Source organism: Bidens hawaiensis, unplaced genomic scaffold (assembly GCF_021521415.1).
Source record: "Bidens hawaiensis isolate Kalapana, Puna unplaced genomic scaffold, B.hawaiensis_p1.1 tig00039499_1, whole genome shotgun sequence".
NCBI classification, from domain to species: Eukaryota; Viridiplantae; Streptophyta; class Magnoliopsida; order Asterales; family Asteraceae; genus Bidens; species Bidens hawaiensis.
Window position 1 is genome coordinate 10149 of NW_027496945.1, and position 21231 is coordinate 31379.

The 21231-nt window shown below is 38.6% G+C and overlaps 1 protein-coding gene across 1 annotated transcript; it reads left to right on the forward strand.

The window, feature by feature from the left end:
* Positions 1-2609: 2609 nt before the first annotated feature.
* Positions 2610-16671, forward strand: LOC143591266 (chloroplast protein FOR GROWTH AND FERTILITY 2-like). The gene is made up of 4 exons (XM_077071520.1): positions 2610-2843; positions 11356-11912; positions 13725-13918; positions 16438-16671. The coding sequence occupies exons 1-4, from the start codon at positions 2610-2612 to the stop codon at positions 16506-16508; spliced, it is 1056 nt and encodes a 351-aa protein (XP_076927635.1). The 3' UTR covers positions 16509-16671.
* The last annotated feature ends 4560 nt before the right edge of the window (positions 16672-21231 follow it).

Sequence of the window (21231 nt, forward strand, 5' to 3'; positions counted from 1 at the left end):
CAAAACCCTTGACCTAAAAACCCCCCTTCAATCTCTTTCCAAATTTACCAAAATACCACCCACCGTTACGTTAAAACCACGAATGTTTGGGTACTCCGTCTTCATCCACAATCCTAAAGTAAATCGAACCAAACTCGACCCATGAGCTGAAAAGCGTGTGTTTGTGGGGTATGGCTAAACCAAAATGGATACCAATGTTATAGTCCTAAAAGATGTCATATGTACACTACCATGATTTATGATTTCCTTGAAACCAAATTCTTTTATGCCTCCCAACCCATTAGTGAAGGGGAGAATGAGTGCAACGACACACTGAGTTGGCTAAAATGGGTTCCAAAATGGGCCCATTCATTAGAAGAAGTTGAGCACAATAACAGATCTTCATCAGTAGAAGATCACAACACCCAGGAGCACAGTACCCGAGATGAGTCACCAACTTCCCGACAATCTAATAGACCAACAGTCCAAACTCAAATTCCTCCAGACATGGAACCTGAGGTAAGTAGTTTATTTATGCATGAAGAGATACAAATTAAAGAATCTCATGAAAGTCAAAATATTAATATATCTGATGACCATGAAATAGCAATAGAACAAACAATGCATGAACAACAGGTTGAACAAATACAAGAAGAAACAATATAAGAAACAACCAAGAGATATACTCTACCACCAAGAGTCAACAGAGGAGTTCCACCTAAACGATATTCTCCAGAAATAATCCCAGTCTTCTAGATATCCCATGGCAAACATAGCCGAAGGAAACCTATCCAAAGAAGCTAAGGCCTTTAATTCTTCACTATATGATGAACCAATACCAAATACTTTCGAAAAAGCTTTAAAATCAAAGAAACGGAAGGATGAAATGAAAACCGAGATGGAAGCATTAGTAAAAAATGACACGTGGGAAAAAGGCAACCTTCCATCAGGAAAGAAACCAGTGGGGTGTCAATGGGTCTTCACAATCAAACACAAACCAGATGAAACTATTGAAATATATAAGGCACATTTAATGGCTAAAGGCTATACCCAAACATATGGGGTTAACTACTCAGAAATATTCTCTCTGGTGGCTAAAATTAACATAATCAGGGTTCTACCATCTATAGCCGCAAATGAAGAATGACCTCTTCATCAGTTTTTATATTACAAATGCCTTCTTACATGGAGAGTTAAAAGAATAAGTGTATATGGAGAATTCAGCACAAATTCAAAAAAAAGGAAGTATGTCGGTTAAAGAAATCCCTCTATGGGCTTAAACACCCCCCCTGAGCCTGATTTGAATGATTCGCTCTAGCAATGAAAGAATATGGATTACAACAAAGCAACTCCGATCATACGCTATCCCTTAAACATAGAGGTAAACTTGTGACTTGTTTAATTATATATGTTTATGACATGACTATTATAGGAAACGATAAAGAAGAAATGAAGAAGTTAAAGGCAAGTCTATTCACATAATTCGAAATGAATGACCTAGGTAGACTTAAGTACTTTTTTGGGATTAAGGTTCTAAGGTCAAAAGAGGCATATTTATATGCCAGAAAAAGTATATCCTTGATCTCCTAACTGAGACAGGAATGATCGATTGCAACCCGGCCAACACACCAATAATAGTAAATCATAAACTTCACATACAAAAGGAGAATTAGCAAACAAAGAAATATACCAACGGCTGGTAGGGAAATTAATTTACCTCTCACATACTCGTCCAGATATTGCATATGCGGTTGGGGTAGTTAGTAAGTTTATGCACCAACCTCAAGTGGCTCACATGGAAGTAGTGTGGAGGATTATTAGATACCTCAAAAGAACACCGGGTCATGGGGTCTTTTTTCAGCCAAACAAACATTTTAAAGATCCAGGTCTATACTGACGCAGACTGGGCAAGAGATATAGAAGATCGAAGATCAATATTAGGATATTTTACTCTAGTTGGTGGAAATTTGGTTACATGAAGAATATTTGAGGTAAATAATAAGGATCAATTTGGCAATTTCCATTTTCTCACGAAAAAGACTGTTACAAGTAAATTGAAAGAGAATTCCAAGCCTTTAATAGCTTGATTGTTGTTTCCTTTGTTAGCCAATAGCAACCATCTATTTATGTTCTATGTTTTCTCTGTGTAAAATACATTTAACTTTTATATCAATACATCATAATATTTTTCAATTCTTGTCAATTCATTGTATACCAAACCAATAATGTTAATGTGGTAATGGGGCTTCAACAAGGAATTGTTAGGCTTAACCATTATTCAATGTTAAAAGGTGTGTTAGTTAAAAACTTAATACAACAGTGCATATGTAAAGATAACATGACACTTTAACCTAAAGTCTAAAGCCCAATCTATAACAAGTAACATAAGTGATAATGATATTTATTTAGTATTATAAAATAATATACATTGGAAGATAAAGTTTAATGATAATGAAAAAATGGAGTTGAAAAGTTAATAGTGGGTGATAATACCACGTCTACATAATGGGCAGGCGGTTGCTATTTCTATCCTAAAATCCACGAAGAATCCGGTGGACTAATCTCTCACACACAACCACCACGGCGGACGGAGTTAATCCGACACCCGCAGGCACGGCGGCCGAGCCACCATGGAAAAGCTAATCCACCACCACCTTCACCTAAAGCCACCCCAACTCGCCCGATTCCAACCCACTAAACTCCCACACTACATCCTCCGAGTCAACTCACTCAATTGCTGCAAACACGACCACCTTCCGTCAATCGACACTCCGACGCCGGTTATCAAAAACCCATCAACAGATTTGTCGGAAAACAAGGGTTTTGTTGTACCCAAACCCCAATTTCTCTCGCAACAACACAAGGTAAATTGTAATTGTGTTTATTTGGATGATGGGTTTTGATTTGAATTGTGTATAGGGTTTGTTGTTTGAATTATATATTTAGGGCTTTTAAATCTTGTTACTAATTAATTTTTTTCTACATTTTTATTAATGGGAATTGGATCTGATATTATTATTCTGAATCCAAAATTTAGTTGAATTAAGTCAGCATTTGACTTAAAATTGTTAGTTCATAAAATCAATAACAACCATTAATCATGATTATTATACGCCCAAAAGAATAAGAATAATTGCATAACTGACTGCAGGGGTGGCTAGGTAATTTTTACATTTATCTTGGTAATAAGTTTTATTACAGTAGACTAAACCACAAAGGTAAGAATTAGTATACATTCATACTAGTTATATGGTTACGTTAGATACGTGGATCTTTGATCGTGTATATGATTGCTTTTTTTACTCGCCTAAACACTCTATACGTGATACACGGGCCTATATGTGGATAACAGTGCATACATGAACCTATATGTTATATCGCATTGGTTTTAGACATTATTGATGAGTTGTGTATATCATGCATAAATGAGTAGTTACGACATGGTTGTATAAGTGTAAAACAAAAGAAACTGATTATTTTTGTGATTTTCTTCTATTTATAATGGGTTGGAATGAATTAAAAACTTAAAAGTTCAATGTACTGTTGTAATACATTACACATATTTGTATTCGGACCTACAGTGGTTTTCGAATGGCCATTCAATCCTAATTGTATACGGAGAATTTCTCTTGCCTTTATGTTTATGACATGGTTATATAAGTATAGGATACAAGAAACTGATTCTTTTGTGATTTTTTTTTAGTTTTATATTTTGTTTAACCAAACACTTCAAATCTCTGTAACCATCGGAGATGGGATTATCTTTGATTTAAAAGGGTGTTTGTGCTGTAAATAAAGAATTCGTTTATTTTTGTTAAAAAGTTAAATTGCTATCGTGATAGTATAGTATTGTTTAGTATCATAGTAAGGGACAAAGAAGTTATTTTGTGAATATAACTCATTACAACAATGAAACCGACCTGAAAGGCTCACGCACCATTTTAATGGGCTGGAACGAATCAAAAACCATATTTTTTTTATTTGGACCTACGATGGTTTTCGAATGGCGGTTCAAGCCCAATTGTGTTCAGAGAATCTTGCCTTTCTGTTCATCAATGACGATGCAAATCTGTCACAAGATTTTGTTGAATGCGCTCGTGGTCTTAATGATCTCGTATCTCTTCAATCTTCACCACCACCACCAACAATATCAGCAATCGCAACCGCCTTCTGGAAATCTAGACTCATGTTCTGACATCGGTTTTAATAAACTTGCTACAAATACAATATTGTTAATCTAGATTTTGTTGTGGTTTTACAGAATGAAAGATTGGGATTGGCTTTACAAACCCACAGAAAGCTAATCTCATTCTTCAATTCTGTAACAACACTGTTTGAAAATAAATACAGGATTTTTGAAAATTCAGATTATTATGACTTTATTTGTGTGCATAACATATATAAATTGTAAACTAGATATAGATAACCATAACAAAATATTTTCAGGCTGTATTAAAAATACAAGTGCACGCAAACCCTAAAATTAGAATAAAAGAAACAAACTTCATGGAATTTTGTACCAAGAATTTAATGTGCAGATTTTTGGGAATTGCAGAATAAGAATAATTGGATAACTGGCTGCATAAAACTAGGAACAGCTAGGTAATTATACTTTTATCTTGGAATCAGTCTTTTCACTGTAGAGAAAACCACTAAATTAACAATTAGTTTGAGTGTTATAGCTATATGGTTATGTTAGATGCGTGGATCTTTGATCGTGTATATGCTTTTAGTCGCCTAAACTCTAAATATTTTTCATTCTATACGTGGATAATAATACATGCATGGGTCTATATGTGAATAACAATACATGCACGAATCTATATGTGATATGGTGTCGTGTATCGCATTAGTTTTCAGACTAGTCACTATTGATGAGTTTAAATGTTTTATGTTTATTGTCAGTCATTATTGATGAGAAAAGGTGTTATGTTTATCATGGCTAAATGAGTGTTTTGTTTATGAAATGGTTATATAGGCATAGCACACAAGAAACTGATATATTTGCGGTTTTCTTCCAGTCAAGTATGATTATTTGCCACAAATAGTTAATAGAATCGTAATCATGTTTAGTTTAACTTTAAACAAACACTTCAAATCAGTGTAACCGTTGGAGATGGAATATCTTTGATTTAAAGGGTATTTACAGTGTTGCAAGAACAAACAATTCCTTTATTTTTTGTTAAAAATGTTAAATTGTTATTGTAATATTATTGTTTTTGTATCATAATAAGGTGCAAAGAAGTGTTTGTGGGTTAACCCAAGGCCTTGGAGCCACGCTGAAATTAATATACCTGAAACCCATTGACCATCTTGCTGTCTGTATCATGAATTATGAATTGATATCGAGATGTTCCAGATATCACCATTGTTAAAAGATATGAGTTCGAAGATTTTTTTATATCACCGAAGTTAGTATTTTAATTCCTTTTTTGTGTATGCATGTTTCTATTTCTAAGTTTATGCTCCTTTGTAGTAGCATTACCATTTTAATGTAACAAATAGGGGTTTAAACGAGCCAACTCGAGCTCATTTTAAGCTCTATTTCCAAAGCTCGAGCTCGGCTCTTGAGTAGTTTTCCAAGCTCGAGCCTCGGTCATTTAGTTATTAATTAATCTATATACATTTATAATTATATATAACATAGTATATATTGTTAGTTATATTTATCATTTATGTCCTTAGTAACTGTTAACAAAAGTCATATATGCTTTTGGAGGCTGATATATCTTATAAGTTATGCATCCTTTTCCAGTTCTTCAAAAGTCGAGGTGGACCTAAATGAGTCGCATCGTCTTTTTTGTATGCCTAACCTCTTAAAAAAGAAAATGTTGCAATTATTATGAGTCACAGATAATGTGAAATGAAAGTTTGTAATTGTAATGGGATGGAAGCCGTAGAAGGCATGTTTATCGAGCCTATGCAGGCTAGGTAGTCAAAGGCGCCAAGTGCTCGCCTGTCGCCTAGGTTAAAGACGTAAAAACAGCTCGCATGCCCGAGAGTCCGAGACATAAAGATAATGCTTTATGCGTCAATGATTGTTTACTAGCATTGTGGTTTAGTGTCATCCCTACCGAATCACATGCTAGCACAATGTCTTGTCAATTTATGTTTCATTATTTAGTGAATTGGATATATTAAATATTTAAACATGTATATCATATCCTACTTGGATGATACATTGTTTCCCAGTGATTCCCTAGTTGCTTTCTACATGGTAGTTATAGTTATTGGTCACATTCTTGGCCTGTTCTTTTATCTTAAACATGTTAAATACTTAATCAATAAAGTTTGAGAATGTGTTAACTGGGTTGATCATGGGTCAAACTATGGGCATAAATGAGCTGGTTTGTGTCGATCTTCAAATCTAAAGCTCTAGCTCCGCTGGTCTTCATTAATTGATTTATATACATTTATCATTGTTTATATCTATATTTTTTACTTATAGTTTGTATATATGACATAATTAATATTATTTAATTGTTTTTATTAGAGCCTTTTTATCATGGGTTTCTATGCAATAATAGTTACTGTATAGGCATATATTTAATATTAAATAAAAAGTATGTGAATATAGGCTTGCGAGCCAGCTTGAGCTCGATAAGTGAAGCTCGGGCTTATTTATTAAACAAACTTTTTTAGGCTCATCATCATCATCGTACTCAGTATATCCCACCAATAGCAATGCTATGGTAGGGTCTGAGGAGGGTAAGATGTAGACAGCCTTACCTCTATCCCATAGGGATAGAGAGGCTGCTTCCGGTGAGACCCCCGGCTCGATAGTAGTTTTGAATCAAGCCTTGGACATAAGACACATAACACTCGATCATCGGGACACCGGCTGATTGGTGCATGTGCCCTTGTCTTTCGGCTATCAACGCCACCACATGATGCCTGATTAACCTTCCACCACTTTTAACGTTATTTTCACGTGATTAGTAAAATAACGTCAAAATTAGTGCAATTTTACTTTTGCCCACCCAAGGGTTCACACATATATACATTATATGTGCGCACCGCAAGCAGGGCGTCAGCCCCCAATCGGACCACTGAGCAGACCACTGCATGCTCGTCGATCTATCGGCAAACCCTAACTACTCGTCAGCCCCCTTTGCCACTTCAAACACACCGCTACAGCAAATATGAGTTTCTCCGACTCGATTACAAGGGCCAATTAATTGATCTATATCAGTTGGTTACCTGCCCGGTCTCTTTGCAATAACTGATCTCCGCCTCTGTGGTGGTGTCTCCGACTGGAATCAGTGGGCTACAAGTCTGGTGATTTATCTTCCGCTGCGTCTCTCCTGTCTTTAGTAATCAAACATTCCTTTTTGTTGCTGCCAGAAACTGAGTTGTAGGGTTCTTATCAGAAACCCTAATTTTTCTTCGGGTCAAAGAAGATTGGGGCTTGTTGTGTTGTGTTGCTGTTATTCAGAGGTGGTAATATTATGAGATTGAAGAAATAACCCTAAAGGAAGGTTATTTGCTATTTTTTCTTCTTAATCACCCTAACTGAAGTTGATCAATATTGGTGACTTGCTAAAATCCCGGTGAGATCGTTTCATATCTTTTATTTTTTTGTTGGCAATAGGCCTTGATGCTGCTAGAGTAGTCAGTCCAATTTATCTGTTACTGTGTGCCGTGTGTCTATTATTATTATTATTATTATTATTATTATTATTATTATTATTATTATTAGTTTTTGTTACTATTATTATTATTATTATTATTATTATTATTGATTTGGTGTTCTATTGCTTGTGTTTGTGTGATTAGTTGCAACCATAGAGCGTAGGAACAATGACTATTACTTGAGACCATGTCCTGAAACGAGGGGTGTAGGAAAGAGTAAAGATAGGGAGCGTATGTTGCGTTTGGCTTCTTGGAATGTAGGAACATTAAATGGTAAGTTGCTAGAATTGGTAGATGTGCTTAAAAGACGTAGGGTTCAAATAGCATGCCTTCAGGAGACTAAGTGGAAAGGACATAGAGGGGCTGAGTGTAATGGGTATAAGTTGTGGTACTCGGGGTCTGATGGAGCTAGGAATGGAGTGGGGTTTCTAGTCTCTAAGGAAATACACACTAGTGTGGTGGAGGTGATAAGACATAATGACAGGATTATGGTGTTGAAATTAGTACTAGGAGAGGAAGTAGTGGCAGTAGTCTCCGCCTACGCGCCTCATGTAGGCCTAGGGGATCAGGAAAAGAGAGAATTTTGGGATTGGCTAGACGCAGTGGTAGGGGGCATACTTAGGGGGAGTGGATTTGCATAGGAGGTGATTTTAATGGACACATTGGTAAGGCTAACGATGGTTTTCAAGCCGTACATGGGGGTTTCGGTTTTGATGATAGGAATGAGACCGGAACAGATCTTCTAGAGTTTGCGGTGGCACATGACCTAGGTATTATAAATTCTTATTTTAGGAAACAAGATTCTCATTTAATCACTTTTAGCAGTGGCGGACGGGACACGCAAATTGACTACCTTTTGATGAGGCAAGGAGACCGACGTTGGTGGAAGGACTGCAAAGTCATACCTGGGGAGGCAGTTGTGACTCAACATCGACTACTAGTGACTGATATAGCCTTCAGAAATAAGCTGACTGTTCGAGAGAAGAAAGGTACACCGAGAATTCGATGGGGAAATTTGAAGGACGAAAATCTCCTACTGTTTAAGGATAAACTCATACTGCATACGCGGGGCTCGACTAAATGGGGACTCAACTCATATATGGGAAGCTATGGAGACAGATCATCCAAGTAGCAAAGGAGACTCTCGGGGTCACAACAGGAAAGACAAGTGGGCATAAGGAGTCTTGGTGGTGGAATGACGCAGTGCAAGACAAGATAAGAGACAAACAAGGATGTTTTAGGGAGCTAATGAGGTGCACGAATGAGGAGGAGCGAGTGGAATTGAGGAACAACTACAAAACGGCCAAGATAGAGGCGAAGAAGGCAGTGGCGGAAGCAAAGAAGGCGGCCTTTAAACGGATGTATGAAAGTCTAGAAACAAAAGAGGGGGAACATGCTATGTTTAAGATTGCCAAAGCTAGGGAGCGTAGAAGGCAAGATCTAGGACCGGTGAAGTTCATAAAGGATACAGATGGGCATGTACTGGTCAAGGAGCAGGACATCAAGCTAAGATGGCAAACCTACTTCCACAATCTTTTTAACAATGGGAGAGCTTACCAAGAAGAACATGACAACACAAACTTTCAACGACAACAATCGAATAACTGCTACTGCCGACAGATCACGCGAGAAGAGGTGAAGGACGCACTTAGGAGGATGGGAAGGTCTAAGGCGGTTGGCCCAGACAACATACCCATCGAGGTATGGAAGTGTCTGGGGGAGGAAGGAGTCATGTGGTTAACTACTCTGTTCAATAATATTCTCAAATCAGGTAAGATGCCAGACCAGTGGAGGAGCAACGTTGTAGTTCCTATCTATAAGAACAAAGGAGACGCCAATGTTGTGGTAACTACTGAGGAATCAAACTACTAAGTCATACTATGAAGCTATGGGAAAGAGTGATTGAGGTTAGACTTAGACGAGAAACTCATGTTACGGTCAACCAATTTGGCTTCATGCCGGGGCGTTCCACCACAGAGGCAATACACCTTATAAGAAGATTAAAGGAAAAGTTTAGGGAGAAGAAGCGTGATCTACATATGGTGTTTATTGACCTAGAAAAGGCCTACGACAGTGTGCCACGACAGGTGCTTTGGGAGTGCTTGGAGGGTAGAAGAATGCCCAGGAAATACATAGAGATAATTATGGATATGTATACCAGGAGTGAAACAAGTGTCCGTGCGCCAGTGGGGGATACTGATTTCTTCCCTGTAGAGGTAGGTCTTCACCAGGGGTCAGCGTTGAGCCCGTTTCTTTTTGCAGTAGTCTTGGATGAGTTGTCAAAGTCGATTCAGGGGACTCTCCCGTGGTGCATGATGTTCGCAGACGATATTGTGTTACTTGCTGAGAAAAAACAAGATCTAAACATGAGGCTTGAGGAATGGCGAACAACCTTAGAGACAAAAGGTTTAAAGATTAGCCGATCTAAGACGGAGTACCTACACTGTGATTTTGGTGGGATAAACGACATTGAAGATGCACACATCACAATTGAAGGGCAGGTGGTCCCGCAGGTAACAAAGTTCAAGTATTTAGGATCATTTGTACAGAGCGATGGGGAATTAGACAGTGATGTGACCCACCGAGTTAAGGTAGGATGGTGTAGATGGAAAGCAGCCACAGGTATATTGTGCGACAAGAGTTTCCCGACTAATCTAAAGGGAAAATTCTATAGGGTGGCAGTTAGACCTGTAATGCTATATGGAAGATTGTTGGGCCATCAAGAATGCACAAGTGCGGAAGATGGAGGTAGCAGAAATGAGAATGCTACGTTGGATGTGTGGGCACACAAGGCTAGACCGAATAAGAAACGTTGTGTTTCGCGAGAGATTAGGGGTGGCGAACATAGCAGACAAGATAAGAGAGTGGAGATTGAGATGGTTTGGACATGTAAAGAGAAGACAGACGACGAATCCTGTTAGATCCGTAGAAAACATTACTATAGAGGGGAGGAGGGTAGAGGACGACCGAAATTGACTTGGGATGAGAGGATTAGGCATGATTTGATAGACCTAAACCTCTCCGAGGACATGGTTGAGGATAGGAATTCGTGGAGAAGTAGAATTAAAGTTAAGGATTTTTAGAGAGAATTGAATACCTTAGGGCTTAGACTTAACTTATTTAAGTCACATACCATAATGGTATTTCCCTTACATATATTATTATTATTATTATTATTATTATTATTATTATTATTATTATTATTATTAGCTTTTATATAGCTGTTAAACTGTGACCTTATTATTAATATTATTATAATTAGTAGTAGTTTTTATATAACTGTTAAACTTTGATTTCCTTTATTTTGCTTCATACACATGTACTTTGAGCCGAGGGTCTCTCTGGAAGCCACCTCTTTATTCCTTCGGATAGAGGTACGGTGTGCCTACATCCCACCCTCCCCAGACCCTACCTATAGCTTTGCTGTCGGTGGGATTTTACTGGGTATGATTTATTGATTGATTGAAACTTTTTTAGGCTCAGGCTCGAGCGCGGGTTTGTGTAAGCTCGGTTCGGTTCGAGCTTTTAGCGAGCCGATCTTGAGTAGTTCACGAGTGGCTTGGCTCGTTTATGCCTCTAGGTCGTACCAGCTTAAAGTTGTCCAAAGTCTACACAATGCATACGACCTCCCAATGCTTTTCATTCAGTGATTGGGATTACAACTAAAATGATTTTGTAGCATAGTTATGTTTGCCCATCGTCTCACACTTGCGATGTTGATTTCTGTAATCTTGTTTTTTTCAGGCAGCTGCTGCTGGAACAGTCATTCTGCTATCGGCTCTCGCTTTCATCATCCAACCTGTCCTCGTCTCACCAGCACTTGCCTCGTTTCAAACTGCAACCAAAACTGGCCCGGGCCCACTTGTTAGAAGCGAGCTACTAAGCAGCGCTATGGACGGGTTTCTTCGCTGGCGCTTACACACACTATCCGGACCCGACCACCTCGCTGCCCTGGTGCCACTCTCAATCGGTCGGTCACAAGTGGAGAGTGCCCTTGTTGGCGCCCTTTGGGGGTGCGGGCACGATGCCGGGCAGGTCATTTTTGGTTTACTTTTCCTACTCTTAAAAGACCGACTCCACATCGAGATAATCCGAACATGGGGAACCAGAGTTGTCGGTTTCACCCTTCTTGTAATCGGGGCTATGGGAATCCGTGAAGCCTCAGAAGTCCCAGCCCCGTGTGTTGCATTGGAGAATGGTGAATGTGATGTCAGCGTTTACGAGGCCTCGTTAACAGACCCGAATGTAACCAAGAAGAAGAAAATCGGGTTTGCAACTTTTGCAACGGGTATAATCCACGGGTTATGTAACACCCCGTAACCGCAGCGGAAACGTAAACGGGATGCAACAGACACATCTGATATCAACAGCATTGCTTATAAAGAAAACACCACTACAATAATTTAAACGTATTACATTGTTTCGAGTTTCGTTACCGACTAGGCGTTATCACATAAGTTTTACCAATAGTACGTTAACATGTTTAAAACAAAATATAGACCCTTAAGCTTCCACAAAATAGCACACATCATCAGGCACGTATCACTCATTTCAATTTGGGTGTACCTAGAAAGCATGTAAAGAAAACGGGTCAACTACGAATAGTTGGTGAGTTTCACTAATTTAAATAAACCGTGACAAATCATTTTGATAATCATAAATGAACGATGTAATTATGCTGAGCATACAAGTGAAACCTCTGTTAACCCAGAAACACATTTGATAACCTCTGGGAACACTGTTAACCCAGAAATACATTTAATAACCCCTGGGGACACTGTTAACCCAGAAAGACATTTAATAACCTCTGGGGACACTGTTAACCCAGAAACACATTTAATAACCTCTGTGGACACTGTTAACCCAGAAATACATTTAATAACCTCTGGGGACACTGTTAACCCAGAGCACTGTTTCGGGTCTTACAATATTAACAACTCAGACAATTACCATCTTAATACATTACCGTACGATTCCCGTACAATAAACATTATATAAATACATTCATTTCCATGCGATCGGCATGTACTTAAACACTTTGATAAAAACATGCTTTCCGCCCCGGGAAAATATTTAAAACAGTTCAATAAAAAGGGGCTCGTGAAACTCACATTTTTGGTGAGCAGAGATGTAATATTGGCACGGCTACCTGTCCGGATCTGTAATACGATCCCTAAGTCGTTACTACACAATTTCTATTAATATAACTTAAATTCGTGTTAACCGGTACGTCCGGGGACACTGTTAACCCAGTACCGTACACGATCTGGGGACAATGTTAACCCCGATACACTTCTCAGGACTTAGATTGTGATATCACTTAGAGTTCTTTAGTCAACACGACTATAATCCGATCTTTACCTCGGTTTCTTGGTATAAATCAAAGGAGGTTGGATGAATGTTGAGGAGTGTTGAGAGAATTGTGGAGTTAGGATGTTAGAAAAAAAGAAAATGAAGTGTGTGTGTGTGTGACTATGGAACGATCGGTCCATGTAAGGTGTGGGGTGGGGCCCACATCTTCAACCTTGGCCACACATTCGGATTGTGTAATCCGGATAATGTTGTGGATAATCTGGTTCAGTTCGTTTTTCGGTTAAACGTTTAATTCCGCTCAAAACGAGGCCAAAACAGTCGTTTTTCGGCTTAAAATTTAAATTTATATAAAACCGATTTAAAAACTTTAAAAACTTAAACCATGATATTTATTGACTTAACACATCATATTGTCGGTAATTGTGCATCTTTTTCGGCTTGGTCGATCGTCTCTTGCTTGGTTTGATGTTAAAGGTTTCGTTTATCGTACCGACGTACTAATAAATCGAAATCCTTTTTCTGTGCTATAATTCACTTATCCCGAAGCTTTAATACTTCGTACACATCACTAAACATTATATATTTCGTCTATAATGTAATCCCCGATTAGTTCGGGTTTCAATAACCGTTCATCGATTAATCGTAATTTCAATACGACTAGCTGTATATTCGAGTATAATTCGTACTGTGAATCTTATATGCTCGTATAAACACATTATAATTCATATATTCAGTATTGAATAACACGTAAATAGTATATTCCGGCTAGGGTATACCTGAATTTGCCGGAATCGTTACAGGTTACAACCGGATGCACTTATGATGGTCTTGCCTGCACTTGCACTCCCGTCACGCGTGGCGGGTGCGGCCTTTTTAGGTATGTTTTTGGTGGGGACCGTAATCGCGATGGGGAGCTATACGGTCTTTATCGGGTCGTGTAGCCAGGCCTTGAAGGACCGGATCCCGAGAATCACTGAGACGCTTACTTGGATATCGTCAATTGTAACATCCCGAAATTTCAAGATAATATTAATTATATTACTTAATAATAGAGGGAAAGTTTACTCGGGTTATCAGGAAATAAATAATAGAATAGGAGTTGGTATGGGTCGGGCTAGTGTTGGGTAATGGATGTGGGTTGTGGACTTGGATTAATTGAGATAGGTTAAATGAGAATGGGATTTCAGGGATATAAATACACCCAAAATCCCAAAAATATCTTCATTTACATCCATTTCTTCACACACTCAAAACACACACATTCTAACCGATCAAGATTCGAAGCCGAGACCCGAGATTTTGTTGATAGATCTGAGTTGGTAAGGTAAGAACAAATCCAACAAAGCTAATATTACTGAAAATGGTTAGGATTGGATGGGTTAACCGGACCTGAAACCCAAACTGCCCAAATCGGACCCCTAAAACGTCGATTTTAGGCCGATTTGATGGTTGGGATTTGTAGGCGCCGATCATACGATTCCGTGGGTACCAAAATCGAGTTATTTGGCTAAGAAACGAAGGATTTATGGGCAAACAGATCTGCAGCGCGATAACTTCGCCTGCAAGATTAAGTTTGCCTGATGAACTTCGCCTTCAAGCGTAACTTCGCCTTCAAGCGTAACTTCGCCTAAGGATAACTTCGCCTACGGCCAAGTTCGCCTAAGGATAACTTCGCCTGAAGCCAAGTTCGCCTAAGGATAACTTCGCCTGAAGCCAAGTTCGCCTAAGGTTTAACTTCGCCTGAAGCCAAGTTCGCCCGAGGTTTAACTTCGCCTGAAGCCAAGTTCGCCCGAGGTTTAACTTCGCCTGATATGAAGTTCGTTTAGAAAATAAATTAAAAACCTAATGAAAAATGTGTTAAGACAGTTAATGGAAATAAAATTTTTCCAAGCTGACCTGGCAGCTCGACCCCAGCCAGGGGCTCTGCCCCTTGGACCCTGCTAGGGGCTGCCGCCCCTAGACCCCGCTGCCAGGGGCGCTGCCCCCGGACCCCCGTTCGTTGTGGGTCATATAAAGATAGAAATACTTTATGAGAAGTGATAGTTAATTGATACGTGCAACTTGTTCAGTCAGCCGAGCTCAGTTAAAGAAGGGATTTACAGCTATCAGAAAAAGGAGCAGAGTTCAGGTGAGTTTCTAGCCCCATTCCTTGTTATGTTTTCGGGGCTGTGTGCATACTCAATGTGATAGTTAATACACTTATCCTAAGAGATAAGTGTATGCCTTATGTGGATGATGTGAAATGTATGAATGATTGCTTGATGGTACGTGAACGATCTTCGGATATTGCACGTACTGTCAGGTTGTAACGCTATGTATAAGGTAAGTATGTTATGTAAGTTTATGCGTATGAACATGATAGAGATAATAGAAGAAAGAAATGATAATGTATGGTTGTATGGTTGCGAAAAGGGAACCGAGCCCTAATAATACTCGAGGAATGTAGGGCGTAATGTCCTTTATAACGTAAGATATGAAAGTAAGTTAATACAAAAGAAAGAAAGAAAGTATGGAAGTAAGAAAGTATGAATGAAAGGATATAATTTTATGTGTATTTCGTGTATGATATATGTGATAGATATGATTGATTGCATGACGGTACGTGAACGATCTTCGGATATTGCACGTACTGTCAGAATGTAAATAAAGATATTAATATTGTATGTAATCTGAGGATGATGTATAAACATTATGAATGAAAGCTTGTCGGTACGTGAACGATCTTCGGATATTGCACGTATCGTCAAGGGAAGTGATTAGCTCCTTACATGGATATTAGATAATAACTTATAGATAGTGTTCCTTATATGGATATATATAATGTTCCTTTTATGGAAAGTATAATGTTCCTTTAATGGAAAGTATAGTGTTCCTTCTATGGAAAGTATAGTGTTCCTTCTATGGAAAGTATAGTGTTCCTTCTATGGAAAGTATAGGGTTCCTTCTATGGAAAGTATAGTGTTCCTTCTATGGAAAGTATAGGGTTCCTTCTATGGAAAGTATAGGGTTCCTTCTATGGATAGTAAAGTGTTCCTTCTATGGAAAGTATACAGAGTGTTCCTCCTATGGAAATTCTATATAGTATGGTAATGGCAAAGGTTCTTTTAATAGATATTACGTGATGATCCTTCTATGGACATTTATACGAGGTTAAGGTAGAAATATGTGTCTTCGGATACGTTAAGAAATATATGAGAATAAAATTGTATGTTGCCTGATTAACTAGAACTCACTCAGCGTAGCTGACTTTTAGTATGCACGCAGGTGAGCTGATTACAGAGCTAGCATGAGGATGACACACGGCATGGATTGAACGGCTGGCATCTGAAGAAATAAGTAAAGCTGTTTTAAAAATAAAGTTTTGTGTTATGGTATCAAAGAAAAGATTCAATGTTTTGTAACAAATGATTGATGTTTTATATTCCGCGAAAAGTTTTAATAAACTCTGATTTGAAGAACTGTGTTTATGAGTAAATCCGACACGAAAGTAGGGTCACCGGGTTTGGGGCCTTACATCAATGGTGGCGATTGCACTCGGGCTCGGGATTATTGTTAGCCAGTTTTTTGGGTTTAGTTTGTATTGATTATGAGATTATTTTTTTTTGAACTTAGGGGGATGATTATACGCCTATGATCAGCAGCAGAAAAGTTGTTATTGGACTGTATTATTTGATATATTGCAATAGTACCTCGTGCATTAATGTTTGTACTTTGTGGTTTAATGAATGTATGTACTGGTTGTGTGACCGTGTAGTGGATCAACTATGGTCCATAGTTGGTTATCTTGCATTTAACTTGTTGAACCAGCGGCAAGCGCTGAACTGAACGGGTCAAGGTCGCATTTGCTGCGAGTTTCAGAAGTTGAACCGGGACCCTGGCTCAACCAGTCTGGAATTTAACTGTATATGGAAAGTACAAGACATCGAAAGCAAAAGCAGAAAGATTTAGACCAATTTGGTTAAGCTGATCGTGACCGCACTAAGAAATGTTCTTTTTAAAAAAAATTAAAATGCTTTTTGCGAAGTTCAAATTCGGGCTGGATCGGACATGACCTAGAACCGGCTCTTTTATAAAAGTTAGTATTGACACATAGACGGGTTGTCTGGTTGGTCATGATTTGGTTCAGCCGGTTTATATGATAATTAACTGATGATACCGGCGGTCAGGTTGCGTAAATTGGCCTGAACAACTTGTTTTGATGGATTGGTTTTGACAGTTCTGACTCATTTTTTCTTTTTAAAACCGTTTGTTAATATTTAAATATGTTAAATTAGGGCTGTCACTTTTATCTGAAACCCAGCCCGAAAAAACCCCTACTCGAACCCAAACTAACTTGACTCGAAGAACCCAAACCCGAGAAAAGACTAACCCGAACCCGAGCCGAAGTAATTCATGTTGGTTCTCGGGTTTGATTTAGAAGATTTGGGTCATCCCGAATTAACTTTTAATTTTGAAATTAAATATATTTTTATGTATAATAGGCTAAGTTTTAATCACTAAAGTTATTAGAATCTGGCTATAATTGACTGTTTTCATTCTAACTATTATGGATCGATTGCTTATTATTAATTTATGAATTACGTTTATTACTAATAGCAACCATAATCGAACAACCAAATCACGCCCGATTGAATACGATTAAGGTTCGAGTTAGTTTTATCAAGTTAGGTTAATTTATTATTTGATTATGTGTGTTATAAGCAAAGAATAATATTTTGTTTTAATTTTAGCATTAAAGTTTTAAATTTTTTTTGGTTTTGTGTTTTTTTCTAGGATACACGAAACCTGATTAACCCAACCCGAAAAACCCGAGCCTGAATTTCTCGAGCCCAAAAAACCCGTGAGAGATTTGGGTCGGGTTTCGGGTCAAGATTTAAAGCTTTGAAACCCGAATAACCCGACCCGAAGACCCCTATGTTGAGTAATAAAAATTGTTCATCCGTATAATATAATAAATTGGCTTATAGTCTAGTGATATCAAAGTGTGATGGAAATATGTCAATCGAGCGTGTTTTAGAGTTCCAATATTCGACAAATGTAAAAAAAAAAGTAAAAATTACTCCATCCGTCTCAATAAAAATGTCATAGTTTGAATAACACAAAGTTTAAGATATATTGAATGATTTTTATTTTTTTTTCTTATTAAATGACAATAATGCCCTTGAAAATTGGGTCCATCAATATTGTTTATTAATGTTAGTTCTGTGTGTTTAATGGTAAACCTGAAAATTAGCTAATAAATTTTGAAAATGAACATTTATAATGAGACAAATAAAAAAAATATGAATATTTTTTATGGAATGGAGTAAATAATAAATTGCATATTTTAGAAGTGAAAACATTAGTTAGATGGAGAGTGAAAGTACAAAGTTACATTGTTACACTTTCAAATCTCTAAAAACTGAATTGTGAGCCATAGTGCCGTACCGTATTAATATTAAAATGACCGAAGCAACAAACTTGTTACGGTTTAGATGGTGCATTCGGTTTCATGGTTTATAAACACCTCGCGAGAAGTCGTGAACATCGGTATATAGCCACTTTAGTCCAGGTTTAATATTTCGGCTTTGTGGGTCCGAATAGAATTGTAATATGATCATTTCTCGTTGTCGACATGGTTGCATCTAGACACTATGGTAATCAAAGGTGCGTAATGAACAAGAACGAAGAAAACAAACAATATGCTAACACCCAATATTATTAATGATCAAGAAATCTGACTCAAAAACTTGATACAATATCCCATACCCTAAACACGGTATTTATAGACTAACCTAAACGCGTTAGAATATATTTAGGACAGATCAAAATCAACACGATAGTTATTTCCATCTAAACCTAAAATAGATTATTCCATAAAATAACTATCCATAGATAACCCGATTACTTGCACCCAAGTTAACCGGTTTCTTGTATCCCAAGTCGCTCCACGCATAGCCATAAGTCGACTCGGTAATTCCCAACAATCACCCCCTGAATTTCTGAGTCGTACAAGGGAGATCTTCCAACTTTAACAAGGCTTGCATCTCCTTGAATTTAATCCGCGCGAGACCAACCAAAAACCGTATCTTCTCAATTCGTGCTTCCGGGGCGAACACTTTGTCGTAATCAATCCCGGGTTGTTGCACGCATCCTTTCACCACAAGCATCGCCTTGTGTTTGTTTATTGACTCGCCGGGATTCCGTTTTACCTTGAATACCCATTTACCGATTGGTTTAACTTCTTTTGGTCACCTCGTTAAACTCCGCGTTTTCTTTTTCTTGATTGAATTGATCTCGGCCCGCATCGCTTTCATACACTCGGGTTTCGATTTCGCTTCACCAAAACTACTCAATTCATCATTCAATAACACTAGTAGTTCTTCGAGTTCTTTATCGGAATTTACCTTACTGCAGTTTGCGACGGGATTTGTGCTGTTAGCGACAGAATCTTTGCTGTTAGCGACAGTTTTGTCGCTGATACTGCTGTTTGCGACAACGCTGTTGTTTGTAACGTGGTTGTCACTGTTGCTGCTGTTAGCGACAGTTTCATCATCGCTATTGCTGCAGTTTGTTATAAATGGGTTCGGTGTCACTGTTCGAGACCTAGAATATATCGGCCCGCAAATACCTTAGAACATACCTGGTACTTTTGCTTCTAAACAAGTTGGGTTCCCAATATTTAGTCGGATTTTATAAAGCATTTTGGAGTTCCTCGTGACCTTCATTAGTAACCTTCCACTACTATTGTGCATCGTTAAATAGTTACTCCTCATCCGAATATCACAACCCGACTCGGTTGCTTGACCCAAACTAATCACATTACATTGCAAACCTGGAATATAATAAATATCGGTCATCAATTTATGTTCTCCACTTTTACCTTTAAAAACAATCGAACCCTTCCCTTTGATCGGCACACACGAACCATCACTGAACCTTACTCGTCCGTCTATTTGTTCGTTTAGTTCCGCAAAATATTCACGGTTTCCGTCACCATTATCTAAGTGCCACATGTCGGTCTCGCCCGAATCGGTATGGTACTTTGTCGGAATTACTTTATCTTCGTGAAGGTATACGGTTTCCCGGACACCTTCCATCATGAAAAACGAAGCATCTAAACCATTTGTTTCATTTTCTTCTGTTCGGTTTAGATTTACTTCATCTTTCCGAAATCGGTCGGGGCACCTCGAAACAAAGTGCCCAAATTTATCGCACCTGTAGCATTTAATATGTGACAAATCTCGTTCCATATCTTTTCCTTTCTTATCATCTCGACCGCGTCCCCGTCCTCTTGAAGCATAGGATCCTCGACCTCGACCCCTGCTAACCGGTTCAGATTTGGTGAATATTAACTGACTTTGACTGTTCTCGGTTTGAAGATTGTCTTCTTTTATTCTCTCTTCATAGGCTTTTAATCGACCCACCACATTATCGAACCCAATAGTTTTTAAATTTAAAACTTGCTCGAGTGATGCTACTATATGAATAAAACGTCTCGAAAGACTCGTAAGGAACTTTTTTACCACTTTTCTTCCGAGAATATCTCTCCGAGCGTGGCGGCTTTTGACGAGTAACTCGATAACGTGGTTGCATACTCATCAATCGTCCCTGTTTCATTCATCTTCAACCCGTCGAACTCTGACGTTAGGGTTTGGAGCTTCGCCTCCTTCACCCGTTCTGCACCTAGATGTCGGGTCTTTAACGCTTCCCACATCTCTTTCGCCGTGCGCAGATTACCCACTTGTAAAATCTGTGCTTCAGGGATCGACTGAAAAATCAAAGCGATTGCAATGTTGTTTAGTTTTGCATCGCCGTTACCCGGATCGATCGTGTCCCACACGCCATGCACATTCATCAGCACGCGCATATGCATAGCCCAAACCGTGTAATTCGTTGTTGTTAGTTTCGAACACTGAAACGTATCTGTGTTCGTTTCTTTGGCTGGTGGTCGATCACCCATCTCTAAACGTTGCCTTTCCCCCCCCCCCCTTTTTTTTCTCTTCCGGAACCTACTGTTCACCTTTTGACTTTAGTGATATGCCATTTACGTATAGTTAACCCTTTTACGTAATCACTAAACCACACAATTATGAAAACTGATATACGAATCGTACGCAACCGGAATTCCCCGATCAGGCAGAGCCTATTGCCACCACAAACGGATTGTTCACCGTCGCCAATAACCAGCCACGCCTCGACGGAAACCGACTTGTTTCTGAACTGTCGCCGCACGAACAACCTTCTCTCGCTGCATGCCGCCAATAACAGCTCCTCCTCAAGCCTCTGCTTGCCACCGACCGATTATCGATTTCTTGAACTTGGCTC